Below are 22,761 nucleotides of genomic sequence, written 5' to 3'. Positions count from 1 at the left end.
TATTGACGGGGCGACAACTAGTGGTGTAGTGTAGTACTGCAGCCCAGGTTTTAGATCACTCCGCTCCCCCTATCTCAACCCTTTTTGTGTATAATTATGTGGATTTTACACCACCGATTAAGTGGAGTTGTGCAAAAATGTAGCCCCTTACCTCAGGATGCCAAAATCTATGTGCATGGACAGGTATGGGCCTCAATGGGTTCTATGTATGCTACCTTTTTTCTTTGTATTTCCGTAACTAAGAAGAAGCCGCCACAAAAAAAGATCAATGTTTTTTTTTTATTAAAAAACAAAACAAAAAAACAACGATGAGAAACAGGAGACTGAAGTCTGATATAAAGTGAGAGAACAAAGCCCAAACCAGCTTGAATCATTGCCATGTCCTGCTCAAGAACTACTGTATAAAAGTATATGACATGCCATAGCGCCCTTATATTACCGTCACTCCTTCCTCCAGCTAAACATTCTGTATGTCACCATTAAAAACAAGAACTTACTACTGCTAGGATGACCTTTGAGGGAGACTCTGGAGAAAAAAAAATCTTCAAATTAACTATGGGGATTTGCTGATGCTCTGGACACTTCCTGACATGGACAGAGGTGGCAGCAGAGAGCACTGTGTCAGACTGGAAAGAAAACACCACTTCCTGCAGGACATACAGCAGCTGATAAGTACAGGAAGGCTTGAATTTTGTAAAACAGAAGTAACTTATGCTGCAATAATTTGCCCAATCGACAATTAACGATTTCGAAGTAACGATGTGTTTTTTATAACGATCAGTGTTTAGACAGAACGATATATTGTTTGGATAATTCGTTATTGCGATAATTTTAGGATCGCTTAACCCCATCTCACACATTGGGTAAATCGGTGAAAGGCTGTTTACATGAACCAATCTGTGAATTTTTAGCAAACGACCAATGACGATTTGAGAACATGTTGAAAGATCAAAATGAACGATTTCTCGCTCGTCACTTAATCGTTCGCTGTGTTTACCGATTAGCCGATTATCGCTCAATCATCGCGAAAATTCAAACTATAATCGTTCCGTGTAAACGCAGCATTACAAAACTATAAAACTTTCTTATGCTGCCTTTACACGGAGCGAATATTGTTCGAATTTTGTATCGCATTTGTGTGATAATCGGCTCGTGTAAACACAGCGAACGATCAAGAGACGAACGAGAAATTGTTTATTTTGATCTTTCACCACGTTCTCATCTCGTCGTTGGTTGTTCGCTAAAAATTCACAGATCGCTTTATGTAAACAGCCTTTCACCGATTTACCCTATGTGTGAGACGGGGTTAAGCAATCTTAAAACGATCGCAATAACGATTTTTCTTGCAAATTTTCTAACGATTTATTCGTCTAAACGCTGGTCATTATAAAAACCAAATCGTTGCTTCAAAATCGTTAAATGATCGATTGGGCGAATTATCGTGCCATGTAAACACAGCATAAGGCTTCGTTCCCACTGAGCAAAACTAGCGGAAATATGTTCATTTAGCGCGGACAAAGCAGGAGCGCGCGCCTCCCATAGACTCCCATTATGAGAGGGAGGCTAACGGCATTCCGCGGTGGACAATTCCGCCACGGAATTCTGCTAATTTTGCTCAGTGTGAACGAAGCCTAACACCAACTGGTTGAAAGAAGGAAAACAGAAATCCCCCGGCTTCCCCCTTTAAAGGGGTTATCTGGGATTAGGAAAATATAGCTGCTTTTTTCCCCCAATAACAGCGCCACTCTTGTCCTCAGGTTGTGTGTGGTATTAAAAATCGGCTTCATTCACTTCAATGGATGTGAGCTGCAATACCATACATAAACTGAGAACAAAAGTGGCGCTCTTTCTGGGAAAAACCCTTTAAAAAAATTTAAAAAATAAAAATCACAAAAAGTTTGTTAAATTGTCCTTTGTTGATCAAATAGTCTGTGACCAAAGTCTACTGTGTAGCAGCTGCTAGGTAATGGTGTCCATGGCCATATACGTTATGATGTGATGGCGCCATATTGGTCATACATTATGTCCAGTCACTGGCTGATCGTATTTGATTGTCCATTCTGCGTTCCTGCTTCGCCGGCATCATTGGTGGCAGCAGAGTCAGCAATGCGGCTTTGCAGGAACTTGCGGACATCTTTGATCATTGGTCGCAGCACCTGTATGAGGGCGCTGAGTGCGGCCTGAGTCCCCTCCATGGCCTGGGCTTGTCTCTCCTGGGCGCTGGCCTGGACCTCCTGTGACCTGCGGATCATCTGCAGGATATCGTTCTGCTGCTCCAGGTGCTGGGCGATCTCCTTGACGTGGAGGTTGGTCACTCTCTGTTCTTGTAAGAGTCTGGCGGAATTGAGAGCGATCCGGTTCTTCAGTTCTTGAGGCTTTCCGGTGACTTCAGAAGAAGGAGAGATTATTTCTACGGGGGTCTCGGAGGTGACGGCATTGGGGGTCTCGGTTGTGCAATACTCCACGACATTTTCCTCCAAGGTGTGATAGGTTGTTTCTGTAGGAACTGGAGAAAAAAAAAAAGAGAAGAGATTTTGGGTGAATTTTTACATTTGAGACTGGATATGATCATTGCTACATCTGAATGGACGTCACATGCTTGCCATTGAAACAACTGATTTTAAAGGGGTTATCCAGGGTTTTAAAAAAAAGCGCAAAACAAGCGCCACCCCTGTCCTCAGGTTGTGTGTGGTATTACAACTCTCAGCTCTATTTACTTCAATGGAAGTGAGCTGCAATACCACATCTGAACTGTGGACAGGGGTGGTGCTGTTTCTAGAAGAAGGTGCTGTATCACAGCTAAGCAAAGCAAATGGAGTCGTGTTGTAACATGCATGTGACCGTGACCAGCCAGTCACAAAAAATCCTGTCTGTGACTGTCACAGTGCAGTCACAGCCACCGACCTAACCTGTGACTTCACAACCAAGAGCAGCTTATTACTCACCTTGGTTTTCACTCTCACTACTAAAATGAAGAAAGTTTTCAAGACTAGAAAAAAAAGGAATGACATTTTTCCAGAAACAGCGCCACTCTTATCCATGGGTTGCGACAAGTACTGCAGCTCAGCCCGATTGACATTAAAAGTTCTTCAAGCCTAGAAAAAATTGCTGCTTTTTTCTAGAAACAGCACCACTCCTGTCCTCAGGTTGGGTGTAGTACTGCAGCTCAGTTCCATTGAAGAGAATGGAGATGAGTTGTAATACCACACAGATCCTGAAGATAGGGGTGGCGCTGTTTGAGTGAAGCACTCAGCTGTACTTTCCTCTGTCTCTATCTAATCGGCAGGGTCTGAATTTTTCCGATTCCCCCCCCCCCATCGCTTTCATGCTGCCCAAACCAGGACTCATCAGGTTGGTCCCTGTCAGCTTCTCCCTACCCACCAGCCTGTTGGGTTGTAGGAAGTGATCTATCAGTCAGGGCTGGTGAGGCAAGAAGCCACTGGGGACTGACCTGATGGCTCCTGGTTCGGGCAGCATAAAAGTGATGACAGGTCCACTTTAAAGAGGTTTTCCAGGCAAAATATATTGATGATCAATACAATATAGGCTGGGGGTCTCACACCCAGAACTCCCCACAAATCAGCTGTTTGCCAGAGCCATGTCCCACTATGTATGGCGACGCCTCTGTTCTGACAGTCAGCTGATCAATGGGGTTGCCGGGTGTCACCCCCCCCACTGACCTCATATGGATGATGGGTCATCAATACATTTTTTTTTCTTTTACATCAACTGGTTTAAGAAAGTTATACAGATTTGCAAATTACTTCCATTTAAAAATCTCCAGTCTTCCAGTACTTATCAGCTGCTGTATGTCCTGCAGGAAGTGGTGTATTCTTTCCAGTGTGACACACTGTTCTCTGCTGCCACCTCTGTCCATGTCAGGAACTGTCCAGAGCAGGGATTTGCTGCTGTTCTGGACAGTTCCTGACATGGACAGAGGTGGCAGCAGAGAGCACTGTGTCAGACTGGTAAGAATACACCACTTCCTGCAGGACATACAGCAGATGAAAAGTCCTGGAAGACTGGAGATTTTTAAATAGAAGTAAATCACAAAACTGTATAACTTTCTGACACCAGTTGATTTGAAAGAAAAAAAATATAGCTGGAGTACATCTTTAAAGGGGAACTATCAGCAGGTTAGAAGAATGCCATATTGCACAGGAGACGCAGAGTAGGAGGATCTGTCTCTTACCTTCCTCTTCTGCGCCATTCCGATGCTGTTAGGCTGCCATTACACGTTCCGTGTTCCTCACAGAACACGGACGTGGAATGCCTGTAACGGACTTCTCCCCCCGCCCGGGCAGCATCTGTAATATGATGCTGAGAGCGGGGGAACTGTACAGATATGCGCCGCGCCGTAATGACAGAGCCGCGAGGCTGATACCTTACAGCACGGCGCATATCTGTACAGTTCCCCCGCTCCCGGCGTCTAAATGCTGCCCGGGCGGAGGAGAGTCCGTTACAGGCAGTCCACGTCCATGTTCTGTGAGGAACACGGTACGTGTGAATGCAGCCTAAGGATCCTATTACACGGATCAATTTTCCCAGCAAAACTATGAACAATCTGCAATTACACTCAATTACAAAAAAAATGCAGAACTTGAGCGAACGAACGTGGAATTACAGCGAACGATTTGCGATAATTTTAGATTCAGATCTAAATGAACGATCAGCGACATACGAACGATTTTTCGATTGTTGCCTGCAATTACACAGAACGATTATCGTGCGAAAAATCGTTATACGTTCGAATTTAAACGATAATCGTTCTGTGTCATTGCAGGCAACGATCGAAAAATCGTTCGTGTGTCGTTGATTTAGATCTGAACCTAAAATTATCGTTAATCGTTCGCTGTAATTCCACATTCGTTCGCTCAAGTTCAGTGTAATTGCACATTGTTCATTGTTTTGCTGGGATCAGAAGGAGTAAACGATCCGATCGCAATAACGATCATAGTAACGATTGTAACCAACGACTATCGTTCTGTGTAATATGGTGAACAATTTCAGGTTAACGATAAACAATCAGATGTTAAAGGGGTACTCCGGCGGGGATGCTTTTTTTTTATATGGCTGGGGAGGAGGAGGCTGAGGGCAACGACGTCCACTCACCTCCCCGGTTCCAGCGGCGGGTCCTGTATCGCGGAGCTGCGGTTCCCGCTGCCCGGACGCTTCCTGGTGTCTGACGCGGGCTTGAGATGTGACGTTTCAAGTCTGCTCAGCCAGTCCCACCGGGACTTGAAACGTCACATCTCAAGCCCGCGTCAGACACCAGGAAGCGTCCGGGCAGCGGGGACTGGAGCGCCGCTATACGGGACCCTCCGCTGGAACCGGGGAGGCGAGTGGATGTCAGTGCCCTCAGCCACCTCCTCCCCGGCCATATAAAAATAAGCCCCCCCCCGCCGGAGTACCCCTTTAATTGTTAAAAATCGTTCTGTGTAATAGGACCCTAGTCTTTCACTCCATGGTCAGGTAAGACCATTAGGAGCACTGCCCCGCCCTCATAGTGTTGATCTGGCCGGCCCCTGGGTGGCCGGCTCCATTCATTATGATAAGAAAAGGGCCAGCCGCCCGGAGGTGGATCGGTGCTATAAGGGTGGGCAGTTCTCCAGCTGTGGAGCAAAAGACTAACTACACTGGAACGGCAAAGAGGATGAAGATGAACATGCTGAATACATTTTTGGAGGGGCCCAATGGGTGATGGTCACCGCTATATGACAACCATGTATTGGGCAGGCGCCAAACCGGCGGCCCTGCAGCTGTTGCAAAACTACAATTCCCATCATGCCTGGACAGCCAAAGCCGAAGGCTTTGGCTGTCCAGGCATGATGGTAATTGTAGTTTTGCAACAGCTGGAGGGCCGCCAGTTTGACCCCCCTGCCTTAGGGCCCTATTCCACGGGACGATATCGTTTGCATAATCGTTAACGATAAACGATCCAAACGACCGCTATTGCGAAAGACCTGAAATCGTTCACCCAGTTACATGGAAAGATAATCGTTACTTATGATCGTTCTTGCGGCCGTCTAGTTGTCGCTATCGCGACGTCTTATTCAATGGGAACGATTTGCGAACGAGCAACGATAAAAATAGGTCCAGGTCTTATTAAACAATCAACGATTTCTCGTTCGGTCGGTAGTCGTTAACTGCTATTCAACCCAACGATTATCGTTTAGATTCAAACGATTTTACGATAATCTGAACGATAATCGTCCCGTGGAATAGACCCATGGAGATGGTAGAAGAGCCGCCATTACTCTTCCTACTCTAAGCCCATCGATTGGCGGCATGGGAAGAAGCACGGCCACTCACTTTGTGACAGGGTGACGGTGCCGGGTGAGCTGATGGACACTTGGGCGGGTATGTCTGGCGGGCACTCCTGGGTGGGTATGCTGAGGATGGCGCTTTCGCCCAATAAATTGCATATGCGCTGCTGTAGGGGGGTGAGCATGACCGGCGGGGTGCTGACATCTCCTTCGCCCTCCACCGTGGCCCGCGCCAGAGACATCTTCCGTCGCACCTCGGTCTTCAGGTCCGACCACTTCTTCTTCACCTCGGCCAGCTCCCGGTGACATGTACTGATGGCGTTAACCCGCTTCAAGATGTCGTACCAGGCGTTGCTTTTGGTCAGCAGTGGCACTCCAGCATTGTAATGGTTAATCAGGATGTGCTTCTGCTTCTCCATTTCCTCCATGATAATATCCACCTCCTGCTCTGAGAAATTTGTCTTCCTCTTCTTGGCTGGCGTAGCCATGGGCCCCGCTAAAGAGATGTGGAATAGGCCGCAATACGTAAACTGCGTAAGTGGGGCGGCAAGAAACCTACGCAGCGTAACGGCTTCGAGAATCTGCCTCTTTATCGCGTCTGTACGCAAGATTGCGGAGGGGAGTACACGCCCATTCTCAAGACCTGAGCGCTCATTGGCTGTATCTGCCGTCAGTCTAAACAACGGAACGGGGAGAGCTTAATCGTTGGTTTATTTGTCTGTCAATCACTTTGTCTGCTTTCCTATTGGTCAACCCGCTTACGAAAGAATATGAGCTTAATAGTTTACTGATAGCAAACGCGGTAACGTCGTGTCTCCGAATAGAAGGAAAAGATCAAAATAACCCGCGAATATAAGTTATAGATTAAACGGAGCGCGTAATAAATTTAAAATGAACTTCCCTCCTAATATCTGAGCTCTGATTGGTCCTAGTGCTTGTATGTCACTTCGTAACGGCCAATAGCAGCAGCGCTTTTAATTAGGGGCACGGCCCTCACAGAAGAGTGTTGTGATTGGTGGAGAAAGAAGGCGGGCTGCTGTGATTGGTGGAGGGTGTAGGAGGCGTGTACTGACCGGTTGTGGGCGGGAGTGGAGCGGCTAGACTACGTCAGGGAGGTGTGAGGTGATGCGTTTCCTGCCGCCATATACCGGTATTGAACGAGAGAAGTAGGAGCTTCGTGGCTGACTATCCCCGTATCTACCGATTCGTCACCGGCCTGGTCTTCCCGTCTATGGCCCGTCCTCGCTCGTTGGTGTCGCCGCTGCTGAGCGGGGTGTTCTGTCAGTGTGACACGTTGGGAGGGACCCATCACACACACGAGGCCTCCTCCTCATCTCTGGCGGCTGCCTTGGCTGCGGACCCGTGCGGAGGAGCCCTGTGCGGCGGCCCCGAGCATGAGCGGCGCCTGCAGATACTGTTCCAGGAGCTGGACGTCAACAAGGACGGCGCCATCTGCATCAATGACCTGGCTATCGGGCTCAAGAGGCTCGGGGTGCACCGGACGGAGCTGGAGCTGCGGGTAAGTGCTGTGTCCCTAACTCTGCCACCCCCAAAGGCCGAAGTGGTATGTCCCATCGTGTGGTGGACTGTTTGTGTGGCACCCCCAAATTTATAGGTGGTATAACCCTAACTGATAATCTGCGACCCCTAACCGATTGGTATGTCCCGCTTATCTGCTGACTGCTCGTGTGAAATCTTCTAATATAGGGGTATGGCCTTACCTGTTGTGAACGGGTGATGTGGCACCCCCCAAATTCATAAGTGGTATGTCCCTAACTGTAATTGATGAGGCCCCTAATTAAGTGGTATGTCCCTAACTGTAATTGATGAGGCTCCTAATTAGGTTGTATGTCCCTTCTTGTGGTCATGTGACATCACCTCGTTAGATGGATTGGCTGACAGCCTCACAGCTGAGGGTTTGTTACTATTACTTCCCTCAGTGCAGGTAACATGGACCAGTCCTCATCTGATGAGGAGGATTTGTCCCTTCTGCTGCACCATGGCATGATGGGAGTTGTAGTTCCCTAGCACCATAGTGGAGATCTGCAGCAGCTCAGGGTAGTGCACACAGCTGAGGGTTTGCTGCACTTGTCCCCTTAGTGCTAATCTCCATTCTGACCATTGTAGCAAACCCTCAGCTGTGTGTGTGTGGTCTCTTATATGGGGCTGCTGTACAACTACAACTCTCATCCTGCCCTGAGGCCGACCCCATGTATGGCAGTGTTCCCCAGCTCTGACCCTCACGGACCACCAGCAGGCCATGGTTCTAGGACTCCCTTAGGTGATATTAGTCAGTGCATCGTGTATTATCCTTAGAGTCACACATTATATCCTCAGTGTGACCTGTTAGTGGCCATGAGGGCTGGAGTATAGGATGACACCCCAGATATAGAGATCACAGGCCTATCTCAAGGCCTTGCCTGTGTATGTGGTAGTGCTTAAAGGGGCTGTCCTCCTCTCTATGGTGGCATACAGTGGTCTCCCTGCTCTGGACCCTTCTATTAGGAACATTCCCCAACCTGAGGCTCCTGAGCTGCTGCAAAACTACAACTCCCATGATGCCCAGTGTCTGTATTGTTACTTGAAGCCGGCATCCCCCATCCTGTGGCCCTCCGGCTTGCTGGGAGTTGTAGTTCTGCGACAGATGAATACCCACAGCTTTTATAATGTTCTGCCAGTCGTTCAGTGGACGGATCTCCGTGGCCATTAACCCTTTGGGGGGGGGGGGTACAGTCCGGTTTCCGTGACTTGCATAGACTTTCCATAGACCTGATAAATATTCACTCTTGGAGTGGTGACAGGTGAGGAATACTACAGGGCTGTGTGCTCAGTAAATATCCTGTAGCCCCAGTGTGTGTGTATGCAGGGATCCCTGGAGGTGGGGCTGTCCCAGGTTTGTGTCTCCCAGCAGATGGCGGCTCCGGCCCTGACGTGGCTCCTCTTACACGGATGCCTGAAATAACTTTGGGATGACTCCTAATTAACATGGAGAATGCTAATGAGCCTCCCATCCCCCTGAGCGGCCCGAGCCCCGTCCTACATAGCCATTCAGGCTTCCTATAGGCTTTATTCTTAGGAGGCATTCATGCCACCATGTTTCTGACCCTCCACAGCACTAATCTTCATTCTGACTCTTTGCTACAATGTATTGGTGCAGGTATAATGTGTCACCTCCTCAGAATGGAGATGAGTGCCGCTGGGGGGGGGGATTAGCTGGTAAAGGGGCAATAGTCACAAATCCTCAATCTAACAGACTGGCGTACCCCAAACCAGAGGTGAGATGACATGAACGCCAGAGAGACCTGGTCTGTGTGGACGTGCTGATCTATTGACCTCCCTCATCCTGGAGGAATGCACCTCACACCCATCCCCCCTCCCTGCCCCCAGCCATTTGTCTCAGAGCTGTAGGTCTCTTAGCATAGATAGCAGGGGGCACCTGTGCATACTGGTTTTGGCATACAATGGGTGGTCTCTAGAAGTTTCTAGATAACATCACTTTATCACCATTTAAAGGGATTTTGCCAGTAAAGTCACTTATCACCTCTCCAAAGAATAGGTGGTAAATGTTCCCTGGCAGTCAGACTCCTTCCTGACTATCACATATCTGTCAGGAGGAAACCTGCTGCCTCCGCTTAATGGCTGCGAGTCCATGGACGTCAACTGAAGGCCTGGATGGTAGACCTGCGGTCAGGCCGGGACTTGTGACCATAATACTCACATGGAACAGCCCTTGGGCCAGGTTCACAGTGTTAAATTCAGCACGTCCCAGCTATACGTCAGCATCCTACTAGACAGGGATCACTATGTACAGCCCACAGGGCATAATATTTTACCCATACCCATTGTTTGGGTTTTTTTTTTGCTTTTTACAACCATTGAGCCATTGCTATAGGCAGTATGTGGCTTACCAGTGTGTCATTCACAGCTGTAGGTGCTGTCAGCCATTAGTGGGTGATACCTTTTAAAACAGTGTGTAAAACCTACACTGGTGTAAACTGTCCACAGCAACCAATCACAGCTCTTCTTTCATTGTACCAGAGCTGAAAGCTGATCTGTGATTGGTTGCCTATAATACAGGCTGCCTCCTTCTATATTTAGTGTTGTTGGCACCTGTGTGAGGATTGGGTGTGTCGGCATGTTACAGGTGCGGCAGATCATGTCATTCTGGTGTTCTGTATTCTCTGGAGGTGGCGGCGTCCTCACATCTGCCGCGATGCTCTGCGCTGACTCAGGTCTCTGGTATGGTTAGTCACATGCTGTGTTACGCTTCCATCTCTGGCATTGTGTAGTGACGTAGCCATTGTGACATCCCTGGTCCTCGGATATAACCAGTTAACCCTTGCTGGAATGCCGCCCTGGTTGTGCCCCTGTTATAGTCACACTCCTGCTTTGTTTTTATTGTACTTCTGAATCATATACATAATATACAGGTTCCTGGTACATGTCGCAGACTATTGAATCCTTTACATTTATCTGAATGGGCTTAATTAGCTTCAGGAGGAGTCACAGAAATGTGTGACTATGCCGCTATACCAGACATGCTGAATACCACTAGAAGGATGTACAAAGTATAGATACATTAAAATATAGAAGCATAAAATCTTAAAGGAAATTAAAAAAAAACATGGCCGCCTTCTCCCAGAAACGGCGCCTCCCCTCGCCTTAGTTGGGGTGTGGTATTGCAGCTTGTTTGCGTGAATGGCGCTGTATTGTAATACCGCACACAACCTGATGACAGGGGTGACGCTTTTTTCTGCAAGATAGTAGCGCAGCTCCCTTGTATGACAAATGTCTGTACTGGCCTGACACTTACCTAATGTATACATAGGCTTTAGAAGCCACTGAGGGGGGGAGCCCCCTGTAACCCCCTATCTTCTGGCCGCCACCACTATCATACTGATGTGGTCATACGGTGACATTGTATCCTCTCATTCCTCACTTCGGCCTCATCTCTCTGTATATACCGCCTCTGTATGTAAGCACAGGATGGCTGCGTCTTGTTGTCTCTAGATAAGTCTCTGTAATGGGCTTTGTACCTCCATGGCTCTGTAATCCACTTAAGGCCTTCGCACACAATGATCTATTTCCTCCCCTATAAGACTCCTGTCTCCTCGCTCACCTTTCCATTGACTGATTATCCATTGAGCAATCTCCTTATATAGGACAAGGCCATGGCGGCCATCAGATATAAAAATGGCAAGATATGAATATCACCTGCCCAGATGATGAGTGGTCGGACCCCCACCTGGCCTGTGCATAGGGGATGGTATAATCCTGGTATTAGTAACCCTGTCCCATCAGGCCGCGCTATGTCCTCTGCAAGGGGCCGATGCATCTACAGACTTGTTCAAGGGAATTTAGGTTATTCACAAAGCACTGAAGCACTTGTCAAAATAAACTTGGCCTTAGGCCTGATGCACATGACATCCTGCACGTCCTGTATACGGCCGTCCTGTACCACCTATGTTGCAGGTTGTATAGAGATCTGCTGTATGTGCAGTATGGAGCACTATATGGCGGCACATGCAGCCCCTGCTTGTTTATAACGCCCCCCTCTATTATATGTGAGAGCTGGTCTATGGACCGCCAGTAGTTAGTATTCCTCAGACTTCCTTACAGATGGATCTCAATGGCCTCTTTGTTTGTACCCTTGCATCCTTTCACATGGAGGGGCCGCAGGACCCCCGCTGACGTCAGGCCTGTATTCCTGCCCAGATAAGGGACATTCCTGGGATGAAGGCTATCAGGGCAGCCATGCATTATATACTCCTGATGAGGGTGTATAGGAGCCTATCTACAGAACTGGATTCTTATAGCTATAGGGATCCTATGACGGACTTGCCCTCTATGGGTGCATTCACACCATGATTTTGCTATATGCCTAGTGTATATGTAAAATGTGCATGAATACGTTCCCATACATGTACATACATTTTCCTTCAGCTCATAAATTGGTGGGAGCTCTGCATGTTCTCACCATTGGCTTCTGACTTGTAAGGAAAATCTAAAGTACAAATGGGGTGAACTAGAAAAGGGCCGGATGCATCTCCTGGCACTTGGGCCCTATGTATGGGTGACATCACCGCTGCTGCCACCTGCTGGTGGGGAGATGTAGATGCCTGTAACAGAATGGTTGTCTGCTTGCTGATCTTATACCAGGGATGGGGAACCCCAGCTGTGGCAAAACTACAATTCTCCCATCATGCCTGCAACAGCTGGAGAGCCTCCGTTCCCCTTCCCAGTGCTATCCTCTGATCTCTGGTACAGATGAGGATGAAGACATTAGTGTTGTATATTAATTTAACCCTTGATGAACAGGCAGTCTGAGGTATACAGCTATATGCGATGTGATGGATGGGCCGGGAGTGATGCAGGAATCTCCTCCTGGATGGCCTGATGCTGAGTAGTTTGGAGAACGTGTTAATGTCGGGGTCTGTGATTGGCCGGAGCCTGCTGCAGTGTAATTGCAGAGTAGGAGCAGCAGCCGGTGTCAGGGTGACACAGATCGGAGGTGTTCCCGGGGACCATGTCTGCTGCGTAGTGCCGGCTCTGCTCTCATCTCACGTGCTCTCCACAGCCACCAGGGTTTCTCTTTCACCATAGAGACAGTCGCAGTTCCGGAGGAGTTTCGGGTGTGTTCCTCCAGGTGACACGGCATCTGTAAGATGATGACTCAGTTTATACGGAAGGCCCTAGGCATGTATATTCCCTGGGTTACCTGCGAGGACTCCCGGAGCGACAGTAACCATAGATGTCCCAATGCTGAGGAGCCCAGCGACCCTGAGGGCCAGATCATTCTGATGGTGGTGGCACCTATGAAGGACCTGCGGCAGGTAATGACCCGTCCCCACCACCTCCAGGCTATTATGGTAATAGTGCCGCATTAGTTGTGTAAGTGTTGTACAGTCGCTTCATTTACACAACAATGAAGACTGCTGCCCAACTGTACATCACAATAGATACTGATAAATAGCTGCCTGACCTCCCCCAATAGGTTTCTATGTACTATGGATGAGTCCAGGTAAACTGATGTCATGTGCCGGACAGAGGAGCCGCTCCTCGCTGTCTCTCGCTCACGTGCGGCTTTACCCTCGCAGTCCTGATCTCTCTTATCCGTCACCTGTCTAATCTTATTGGGCTGACGCCAGCGAGGGCTCATCTCCTCACCGCTAACCCCCTATCATATGGCTCCAGCCGGCTCCACTTTCACTGTATGAGTCGCAGCTTGAGTTTCATCCTGTCACTTGTTGCTGTATAAGTGCTGTGTTGCCTTTTTATTACGGTCATTTGGCTTGGTCGGTGGCGATAGGTTACATAATCTGTTTATGATGACATTTATACTTGCTTATAGGGCTTCTCCTGCCATTATATAAAGGGTTAAAAGCTTTAAAAAAAAAAAAAAGTGGCCACTTTCTTCCAGAAACAGCGCCTCTCTTCCTCAGTTTGGCTGTGGTATTGCAGCTCAGTTCTATTGAAGTGTAATTCCACACACAACCTGAGAACAAGGATGGTGCTGTTAGCTAGTAAGTAGTAGTAGTTTTATTAATTTTTTTTATTTAATTTGTCTTTAACTAGAACATGTATATTTGAGACCAGGATATCACCCCTTCCTAAAGCAGCCCAAGGGAAAGTCCACATGAGACAGTGCTGTGGCTTTTAGGCAGGGGTCCTATCACAATGCATTATGTTGGGTACAATAGGGCCATTGACTCTAATGGGCCTAACATAGTCGGTTAGTGACTAGTCCTGCATATATTTGTATCTATCTATCCCTGTTTCAGCCTTGGGATTGCCCAACCTTCTCCATACAAATATTTAGTTTGGGAGCATGTGAAGCATGTCAGGTCCTGCACCTTGTGATGCTCCTATATTTAGTGACCCCGGGGGTCCTGTGGGCACTTCCCTCCTCGGCTGCTGTGGTCACGGAGCTCCTTCCCCTGGATTGTTGCACTTTGGATCACTTACATGGCTGGCTGGAGGATCCCGTGCTGGGGACTTGCCTCCTCTGCCATTGGCTGGCTGGAGGAGGCCGGTTATACCAGCTGGAATGACTTCAATGGGAGGGGGCAGGTCTCTGTCCTCCAATCACAGCCTGGCACAGATACCTGAAGGCTGGTGACCTGCCGGCTTGTTCAGTTTCACTAGAAGCAGCGTGGGACAAGGTGTAACAGGCAGCACCTGCACAATGCTTTGCCTCAGCTTATACGTGCCCGTGCTGGATCAGTCCACCGCTGAGTTCCAGTACTTTGAGTCAGACGGGCTCCCATCAGAGCTGAAGTCTATCTTTAGCTTAAGTGTCCTGATTCCATCTCAGGAAGTCTCAACTTACCGTACCTGGAGGCAGGTGAGTCCGCTGCAGACTTTTGTTACTTGGTGGACATTTTGGGTTGCACCATTGCTTTCTAGTACTTTTTTACCTTTTCCACGTTCATGTTTGATGCTGTTGATGGCTATATGGCTATATATGATATAATGGTATCTATAGTGCTGATCACTGTGTCCTGCAGCCGGTGGGGATCTTACTGGATCAGCATAAAGGGCTGCAATGGCACTAAACAAGATTACTGCATAGCACTGCTTATGTATGAAGTATCTGGATTATAATAGAGAATAAGCATCATATAGCGTGGGATACATAGTTACATATCAATTCTATAAAAATATATATAATTTTCATTAACTATATAATTTTTTAAAATTATATTTTATATTCTTATTATTATTTTGCTTTGCGATAGGTTTTTATTTTTTGGTAATTGTGAGGCCGCTAGTCAGAAAATTGCTGCGCCCTAATGTCACACACCCAACTATCTTTAGAGTTCAGCACTCGATGTCCCCGGAGGGAGTCGTGTGACTGAAGCTCAGACAGTTTACAAAGGTCACCGTAAATCTTCCCACTGATCCCGCTCATCTCATCCTCCACTTGGCACCGCCATGGGTGCCATCTTAACCCCTCTGTTGCCGATGTGTTCCTTGTATTCTCACATGGTATCTGGTAGAAGTTGATCAGGTTCATATACGTCTTTGAGTCTTTACTAGTGACATTGAACTTTCCAGCCTGCTGACTTGAGGCTTTTCCTTGTTACAAGTCAATTTGCTTCTGTTCAGGTGTTGTAGAACTACAACCCCCAGCATGCACTGCCCACCTATCATTTTGACCTACTTCTGACATATCTTAGGTGTCCATACTTGGCCAGCGGCTTGTTGTAATGATGATGGGTGCACTTTAAAGTACTTGCTGTTCTGGGCGTGAGTCATCATTTTCAGACCGGTTTTCCCTAAGCTTCTGGTTTGTTAGCCGTATCAAGTTGTGTCCTCCGCACAGCAGCTCCAGCCTGACACTTGTTCCCAGTGAGCTGACGTCTAATCTGTATTTATACCAATCAAACATTTCTGACTTAATCTTTTCTTGTTCATTCCAACAGAGAATAGTGAAAGCCGGCGATAAGGACCGGGATGGGCAGCTGGACTTTGAGGAGTTTGTACACTACCTCCGTGATCATGAGAAGAAACTGCGGCTAGTCTTCCGTAGCCTGGACAAGAAGAATGATGGTTAGTACGGCTATTCATGCTCATCGCCCCTCCCTATCCAGGCTGCTCACCTGTCCCGGGCATCAGGTTGCCGCACACTGTCTTTATTGTTTGCATTTAAGTTTACGAATACTTTTTGGCAGTGACCACTTTTGACGCAGATGTTGGGCTTTGTATGGGACATAAATCCAGCAAAGCCGCATTTAGTTGATCTGCGATTATTGTCTGTATTAGCGAGACATGTGCCACCTGGGGCTCGTGATAAGTGAATTACCGCTATATAGATATCACAGATGAGTGAACAAACACTAAGTTTGGGTTTGCGCAAAGCCAAACTCTCAGTATTTGAATCCTGGTGGTGGCTGGAGAAGATGGATGCAGCCCTAGAGCAGCATCCATCTTCTCCAGCCACTGAGATTCAAATACTGAGCATTCGCTTTCATGTGAACCCAAACTTGGTGTTAGTTTGTTCATCTCTATGTATAGGTGCATCCCCCAATTCATATTGTATGGGGGTTTTATCTTCTAGGAAGGATCGATGCCCAGGAAATAATGCAATCTCTCCGAGACCTAGGAGTGAACATCTCTGAGCAGCAGGCTGAGAAGATCCTGAAGAGGTAAGCATTTAGCAATGTCCGTGTCAGCTGTGTGTCCTGTCTCTGTCCCGTAGTGTGCTGACCCCAGTCATCTGTCTCACTTTACTCTCTTGGATCCTATCCTGCTTAATGCAGTAAACTCCTTTAGTGGCCCATTAAAGAGGTTATCCAGGCTTAGAAAACAACATGGCTGCTTGATTCAGGAACAGCTCCACTCTTAGCCTCAGTTTGGCTGTGGGTTTTGCAGCTGGATTCCATTGAAGTAAATGTAGTTGAATTGTAATACCACACACATCCTGAGGATAAGGGTGGTGCTGTTTTTGGAAGAAAGTTGCAATGCTTTTTTCGAAACCTGGATAACCCCATTAAGTCTGACACACATCCTGTAGTCTGATAACTAACGTTAGGCATGAGTTAACAGGTTTAGCCTTCTGGGTGTAATTCCTGGCCAGGCTTTACATGGTGTTAGGCAATCTGCAGTGTTACAGTGCTGGCAGGGAGTAACCGTCTGATTTGTGCTATCTTTTCCCTTTGCCTCTGTCTGTGTGGCTGTCAGAATTAGGACGGGCCACCGCTGGGGTCCTGTCACCCAGTAAGTATGTCCTCATCATGTCTCCCTCCTGCCGTGTCTCGTGGTTTGTCCTCCTTGTGTTTCTGCATGTTTGCCTGTGTTGCTGTTTTTGTGACCTATACATCTATATGTAACTTTGCCTCCTCTTTTACTTGCAGCATGGATAAGAATGGGACAATGACAATAGACTGGAACGAGTGGCGGGATTATCACCTCCTGCACCCTGCTGAGAACATTCCGGAAATCATCCTGTACTGGAAGCATTCTACGGTAATCTCCCTTTCCTTCTGTCTTCTCCTTATTCCTTGCAGCAGGACTGACGTCTTTATCTCCATACTGGCGTCTTCAGATGCTGAAGATCTGGCACCAGGTTGCACCTTGTCAATGACTGATCCCAGTCAGCCTGTGCCGGTTTATTCCGCCCCCTGCAGCAGCCAGCATTGGCTTTATTATTATTATTCATCCGGAAGTTCTTGCCTCCGATTATATGAAGTGGAACGACACATTTGCATTTACAGTGTAGCTTTAGTTCTTGCTGCAGTAGGTGGCGACGGCATATCAGCTGCTGCCTTGCTTACAGCATGGCGTATACTTATTGGCTGGATGTTACTGATGCTGATGCAGCTTGTCTTCTTCCTCTGCAGATCTTTGATGTAGGAGAAAACCTCATTGTCCCAGATGAGTTTACAGTGGAAGAGAAGCAAACCGGAATGTGGTGGAGGCATCTGGTCGCTGGTGGTGGAGCAGGCGCGGTGTCTCGTACATGCACCGCACCCCTCGATCGATTGAAAGTCCTCATGCAGGTGTGTGGCTTCATAGTATGAGTGATTCCGGTATCTGATCAGACATGATTCCAACATAAAGTCAATTATTAAACTTTTTTTACATAAGTCATTGAAATCCACACAGGCCTTGGAGGCTTGTGTAATTTTTTATTACATAGATAAATGGTAGGAATGTTGGACTTCGCACTATAGAGTCAGGTGTCACTCAGATATTTTAGATCACTGCGTTCCCTAGAACAAATTGCTTTCTGGCATTTGGCCACTTTGGCGCGGCCCACGATGTAACGAAATCACTGGCGGCACATGGCTGGCATCTCTGGGCACTGCTGCCATTTTGAGACCGGCAATGTCAATGACTTTATCAGTGATTGTACAGTTTGGCTCCGAATAAATCTCTTACTAATATTCAAGGTTGGCACAGTAAGGATTCCCAGACGCTGCTGTATGACTGATCTCCTCCATGTAAAAAGCTGATGCTGTCACTAATAATGTGCCGCACGCTCCTGTAACTCATTCCCAGATATCTTTTGGCAGCCACCCTAAGTCTTAGGGCATATCCAGAGAGAAGGGTCATGTGTTAGATCAGCTAAGGCTATTTCTTCGCACTCGCTGGTGGTCCAGATCCCCGTCCTGTCAGATTTTTACGACTTTGTTTTTGGAACAAGCATTATAGCAGTGACGCATTGGCAGCTAGGTGACATCAGTTTTTAGCCTGTACTGAACATTCTGATTAGGATTATGTATTCCTGCCTCAAACAAGCAGCAGCCATTGTTTTTGGATTAGCATCGGTTTCTGAGCCTATGTCTCGTGTTCACTTTTGCAGGTCCACGCTACCCGTCACAACAACATGTCTATCCTGGGGGGCTTCACACAGATGATCCGGGAGGGCGGCTTTCGCTCCCTGTGGAGAGGGAACGGCATCAACGTCATCAAAATTGCACCAGAGTCTGCCATTAAGTTTATGGCTTATGAGCAGGTGAGACCTTTTGTTGCTACCTATAATTCTAAAGAAGGGGTTCACACTAGACTAATATAGATCCAGTCCTCGCCCAGCTGTGAGTCTTATGACCTGAACTGAGAGTGGTCAGGCCAGGACTTGGCTGTCCAGGCATGATGGGAATTGTAGTTTTGCATTAGCTGGAAAGCCAAGGGGTTCCCCATCCCTGTATTAGTGTGAACAAACCCTAATGGTTAATGTGGCTTTATTAATCTGTTCACACGACTCAACATTCCTATTTTATTGCTATCTGCAGATTAAACGCCTCATAGGCAGTGACCAGGAGACTCTGGGAATCCGTGAGCGACTAGTAGCGGGATCTCTTGCCGGTGTCATTGCCCAAAGCAGCATCTATCCCATGGAGGTGAGTCCCAGCCCTGGCATCTTTTTATTAGACACTGACCCCCTGTGCCTGTCTGAGACTAAACCATTCATTATCCTTGCAGGTCCTTAAAACACGGATGGCTCTGCGCAAGACTGGTCAATACAATGGCATGTTAGACTGCGGGAAGAAAATCTTATTAAAGGAAGGGATGTCTGCTTTTTACAAAGGATATGTCCCCAATATGCTGGGAATCATTCCATATGCCGGCATTGACTTGGCAGTGTATGAGGTGAGAATACAAGTAGAACAATTTACCATTTGAATGATAAAGGTGCATTTTTCCTTGTGTTCAGAGGATAGTCTGCTGTAACTATCAAGTACTAAGTGTCCATTTCTCCTCCTATTCAGACCTTGAAGAACGCCTGGCTAAACAGATATGCCACAAGTAGTGCCGACCCGGGAGTATTTGTCTTACTGGCCTGTGGCACCATATCTAGTACATGTGGGCAGCTTGCCAGCTATCCCTTGGCCTTGGTGAGGACACGCATGCAGGCACAAGGTAAGCCTTAGTACCATGTTATGGACTTCTACATTAGCCGTACACTTTAAGTCTAATAGATTATAATGCGGCTTTATTTTTCTTCTCAGCCTCTGTTGAAGGAGCCCCACAGACGACAATGAGCAAGCTTTTCAAGCACATTATAAAAACAGAAGGAGCCTTTGGATTGTATCGGGGTCTGGCCCCCAACTTCATGAAGGTGATCCCTGCCGTCAGCATCAGTTATGTGGTGTACGAGAACCTAAAGCTCACACTCGGGGTGACCTCTCGGTGATGAGGAACAGGCTCAGTACGGTTATTGGACATTGGACTGCAGTCTTGGGGCGTAACTCCCTGGATGTGAATGGTCCCGTCTCCATTCTGTGAATGTGTTTAACACTAAAGGCAACAGTGAAGCTGTGATATCCCCCAGAAACTGAAGAATGGGAGCCTCTGGCCTCCGAGCAAGGAACTTGTTACCATTTTTCTCCCATTCCGCACCATTCTCCATTGGGGCCACTGAGCATCTTCCAAGCTGGAGCCGTGTTTACATTGTATTTTATTTTTTTGGTTGCTCTTCAGTTTATTTTATGTAGAGTTATTTTATGTCTCACTTGAATGTACGGTAAATAGTGTCAGATTATGACCTGCAGCATGTGTGTGGACAAAGTGAGTCGGCAGCCGATGGATGATTGCTGCTTCTAACACTGGGCAATGTCATCTGCTTTGGTTTATAGAATCTGCATTGCCTGGTTATGGGCTTATGAATGTATAAACCAAAGCTGTAGGGCTGCATTCACTGCTTGACAACCATACTGCAGGTTACAGGACTCTAAATGGCATCGACCCAGTAGTTTTGCATTCCGGTCTTACTCATCTGGGTCCTGCCATTTAGATTTTTTTCATATCCACATCTAGCTGTCAGTATTTGGCCTGTCTACTCAGTAGCAAAATTCTTACAGCTCCCCATCTGTTGTAATACTACAACTCTCAGCATGCCCTGACAGCCTAAGGCTGTCAGGGCATGCTGGGAGTTGTAGTTTTACAACAGGTTCATGGGCATCTTGACAACTTCCACTGAGTCTACTGGCTATGTACACAATGAATGCAGGCCACCCTAGCTGTAGCAAAGTCCGCTATCCAAATAGGGTTACTTAGCAACAGCAAGAGTCTTAATTTACTGCAAACGCCGTCATCCATACACAGGCTGATCATCTGTGTCCATCCAGGACGGCGTTTGCTGCACATTCCTCTATCACGTTTTTACTGCCTAGCCTGTATATTTATTATCTATTTATTTGAGAAGTAACATTGAGTTGTTTTTACAAATGTTTAATTCTATTTAGAGTATCATGGCCTCTTTTTTTTTTTTTTTTCACTAACTTTAATTTTTGTTTTTTGAGTATACAAGTGTCAGAGCAGATTGTAGGCAGTAGGTACTTTGGTCAATGGTGTACATTCACCTCTGCCCTAATTTATGAAGAGGCTTTCGCTGCTGACGGCGTGGACTCTGATCCGCGGCTTCTACGCAACCAGAGATTTTCATTTCACGTCAGTGGTTGCGAGCGAGTCCTGAGGTCATTGGGAGCAAAGAACGTTTCTGGGATTCACAAACAGATAGAAAGTCTGTTCAGACCTCAAAGAAACTTTGCACTTTAAATAGGATGTTTGGAGATTTTAGAGTGAGTGGTTTGGTGCTTTATATGATGTTTATTTCCCTCCCTTTCCTCCTGTTTGTTACTTATGCCTGTTCTAGTATCCAGTCTTGGGCCATATGGATAGAGCAGCTTGTACAGCTTGCTGTTCGCAGTTTAGAAGTATAACTCCCAGCATGCCTTGGGAGACGTAGCTGAAGAGGTGGCGGTTGCTAAAAGACCTCTGTCAGGATGTATTTGGACTGGATACAGAGCTACAAAGTTTGGCCGCTTTCATACCTGCGCAGTAGTGATCTATAATATTGTGCATACGTGAAAGCGAGGATTTCCCAAGATGTCAGGGTTTTTGTTCTGGGTCTCGGTATAATTGAGACCGTACATGTTACAAATAGTGTTCATTGGTTTAAACGGGAGTCGGTAGGGTAGCATTTGTGGCCTGTCCACGTTTAGTAATCACAGGCGACCTATAACATAGATACTAAGTCTCTGCAGCTCATATTATAGACTCCTCTGTGCTGGTAGCTGCAGAAGTCTCATAATCCTGGATGATAAGGGAATGATCCCAGTGTTAGGGTATCTATCTATAGTGCTCGGGGGAAGGGGGGCTCTCTACACGTGCAGAGTCCCCATTGTGAAGCTCTGTATCTAGTCTAAGCCTCCTAGTACTACAACCTGCCAATCTTCCATCCGCCGTAGAACAAGATGTCCCAGCATATAACGCACAGGACGTTAAAGCTTGCTGGGACTTGCAGTTCTACAGCGGGTGGCTCATACCTTTCCTACTGACTTCTTTTCCGCAGATCCCTTTGCCCTTTAAAGGATAAATTAAAAAAATATATATATATAAAAAAACTAACTGAACGAGTCCACGAAAGTCTAAGCAAGAATCAATGCAAATGAGAAACTGTATGTTAATATTAATCCTGCCTGTTGTAAGCGGAATGCAGTTCATGCCGAGAGTGCTTGTGCTAGAGTCCGTTTAATAAAGGTCTTTATATTGTCATACATGGGCTTTGTAGCTGCTTTTCTTATGTGGATATGAATGTAGACCCATCCCCCCCCCCCTTCCTCCCCATCGCAATATCTTGCCGGATTCCAAGAATTACAGTCATATCTTCAGCACAAAACAAGTCTGAAGATTTTTCCTGTCCGGTCTACCCTGCATCAAACCGGATAGTCCAAGGCTGAAACAAGTCTCCAAGCCTCCGATATCTGAGATGTAGCTGGAAGGAGACGTCTGTTAATCTGTAACCTGCTGGGAGCGGCGATTTTCATGAGAATAATTTTTTGGCAGGAACAGCCATGTGTAATCCTAGGGACAGATGAGGAGCGTGCACATAGTAATAGTGGACTGTTATCATTGTACACTGTATTCTTATATCTCAGCACCTCCCACCCAGCAAGGCCCAGACTAAACAAGATAGCGAGGGGCCACACAGTGATCAACCATAGTACAAGTGTCCCTCCCTGCACCCTGGCACTGATGGCCCTCCCTG

At 47.1% G+C, this 22,761-nt stretch overlaps 2 protein-coding genes across 6 annotated transcripts; one reads left to right on the top strand and one right to left on the bottom strand.

Annotated features, from left to right (window-relative positions):
* Positions 1-1,300: 1,300 nt before the first annotated feature.
* Positions 1,301-7,931, bottom strand: NAIF1 (nuclear apoptosis inducing factor 1). Its single transcript, XM_069943264.1, has 3 exons — positions 7,340-7,931; positions 6,313-6,762; positions 1,301-2,506 (listed from the first exon to the last, which is right to left on the bottom strand). Exons 2-3 carry the CDS (start codon positions 6,752-6,754, stop codon positions 2,031-2,033), a joined length of 918 nt encoding a protein of 305 aa, XP_069799365.1. The 5' UTR covers positions 6,755-6,762; positions 7,340-7,931; the 3' UTR covers positions 1,301-2,030.
* Positions 7,353-22,270, top strand: SLC25A25 (solute carrier family 25 member 25). Of its 5 annotated transcripts, none has more exons than XM_069943259.1 (11): positions 7,353-7,785; positions 15,692-15,818; positions 16,327-16,414; positions 16,950-16,985; positions 17,123-17,234; positions 17,609-17,767; positions 18,574-18,726; positions 19,004-19,111; positions 19,194-19,361; positions 19,481-19,631; positions 19,721-22,270. In XM_069943259.1, the coding sequence occupies exons 1-11, from the start codon at positions 7,498-7,500 to the stop codon at positions 19,903-19,905; spliced, it is 1,575 nt and encodes a 524-aa protein (XP_069799360.1). In that variant the 5' UTR covers positions 7,353-7,497; the 3' UTR covers positions 19,906-22,270. The 5 variants fall into 5 exon arrangements, with proteins under 5 accessions (XP_069799360.1, XP_069799361.1, XP_069799362.1 ...); XM_069943261.1 differs by lacking the exon at positions 7,353-7,785 and adding an exon at positions 12,898-13,099; XM_069943262.1 differs by lacking the exon at positions 7,353-7,785 and adding an exon at positions 14,397-14,610.
* Positions 22,271-22,761: the final 491 nt, after the last annotated feature.

The sequence above is a fragment of the Dendropsophus ebraccatus genome, chromosome 10 (genome assembly GCF_027789765.1).
Source record: "Dendropsophus ebraccatus isolate aDenEbr1 chromosome 10, aDenEbr1.pat, whole genome shotgun sequence".
NCBI lineage: Eukaryota > Metazoa > Chordata > Amphibia > Anura > Hylidae > Dendropsophus > Dendropsophus ebraccatus.
Note: the sequence above shows the minus strand (reverse complement) of the source record. Positions and strands in the feature narration are given on the sequence as shown.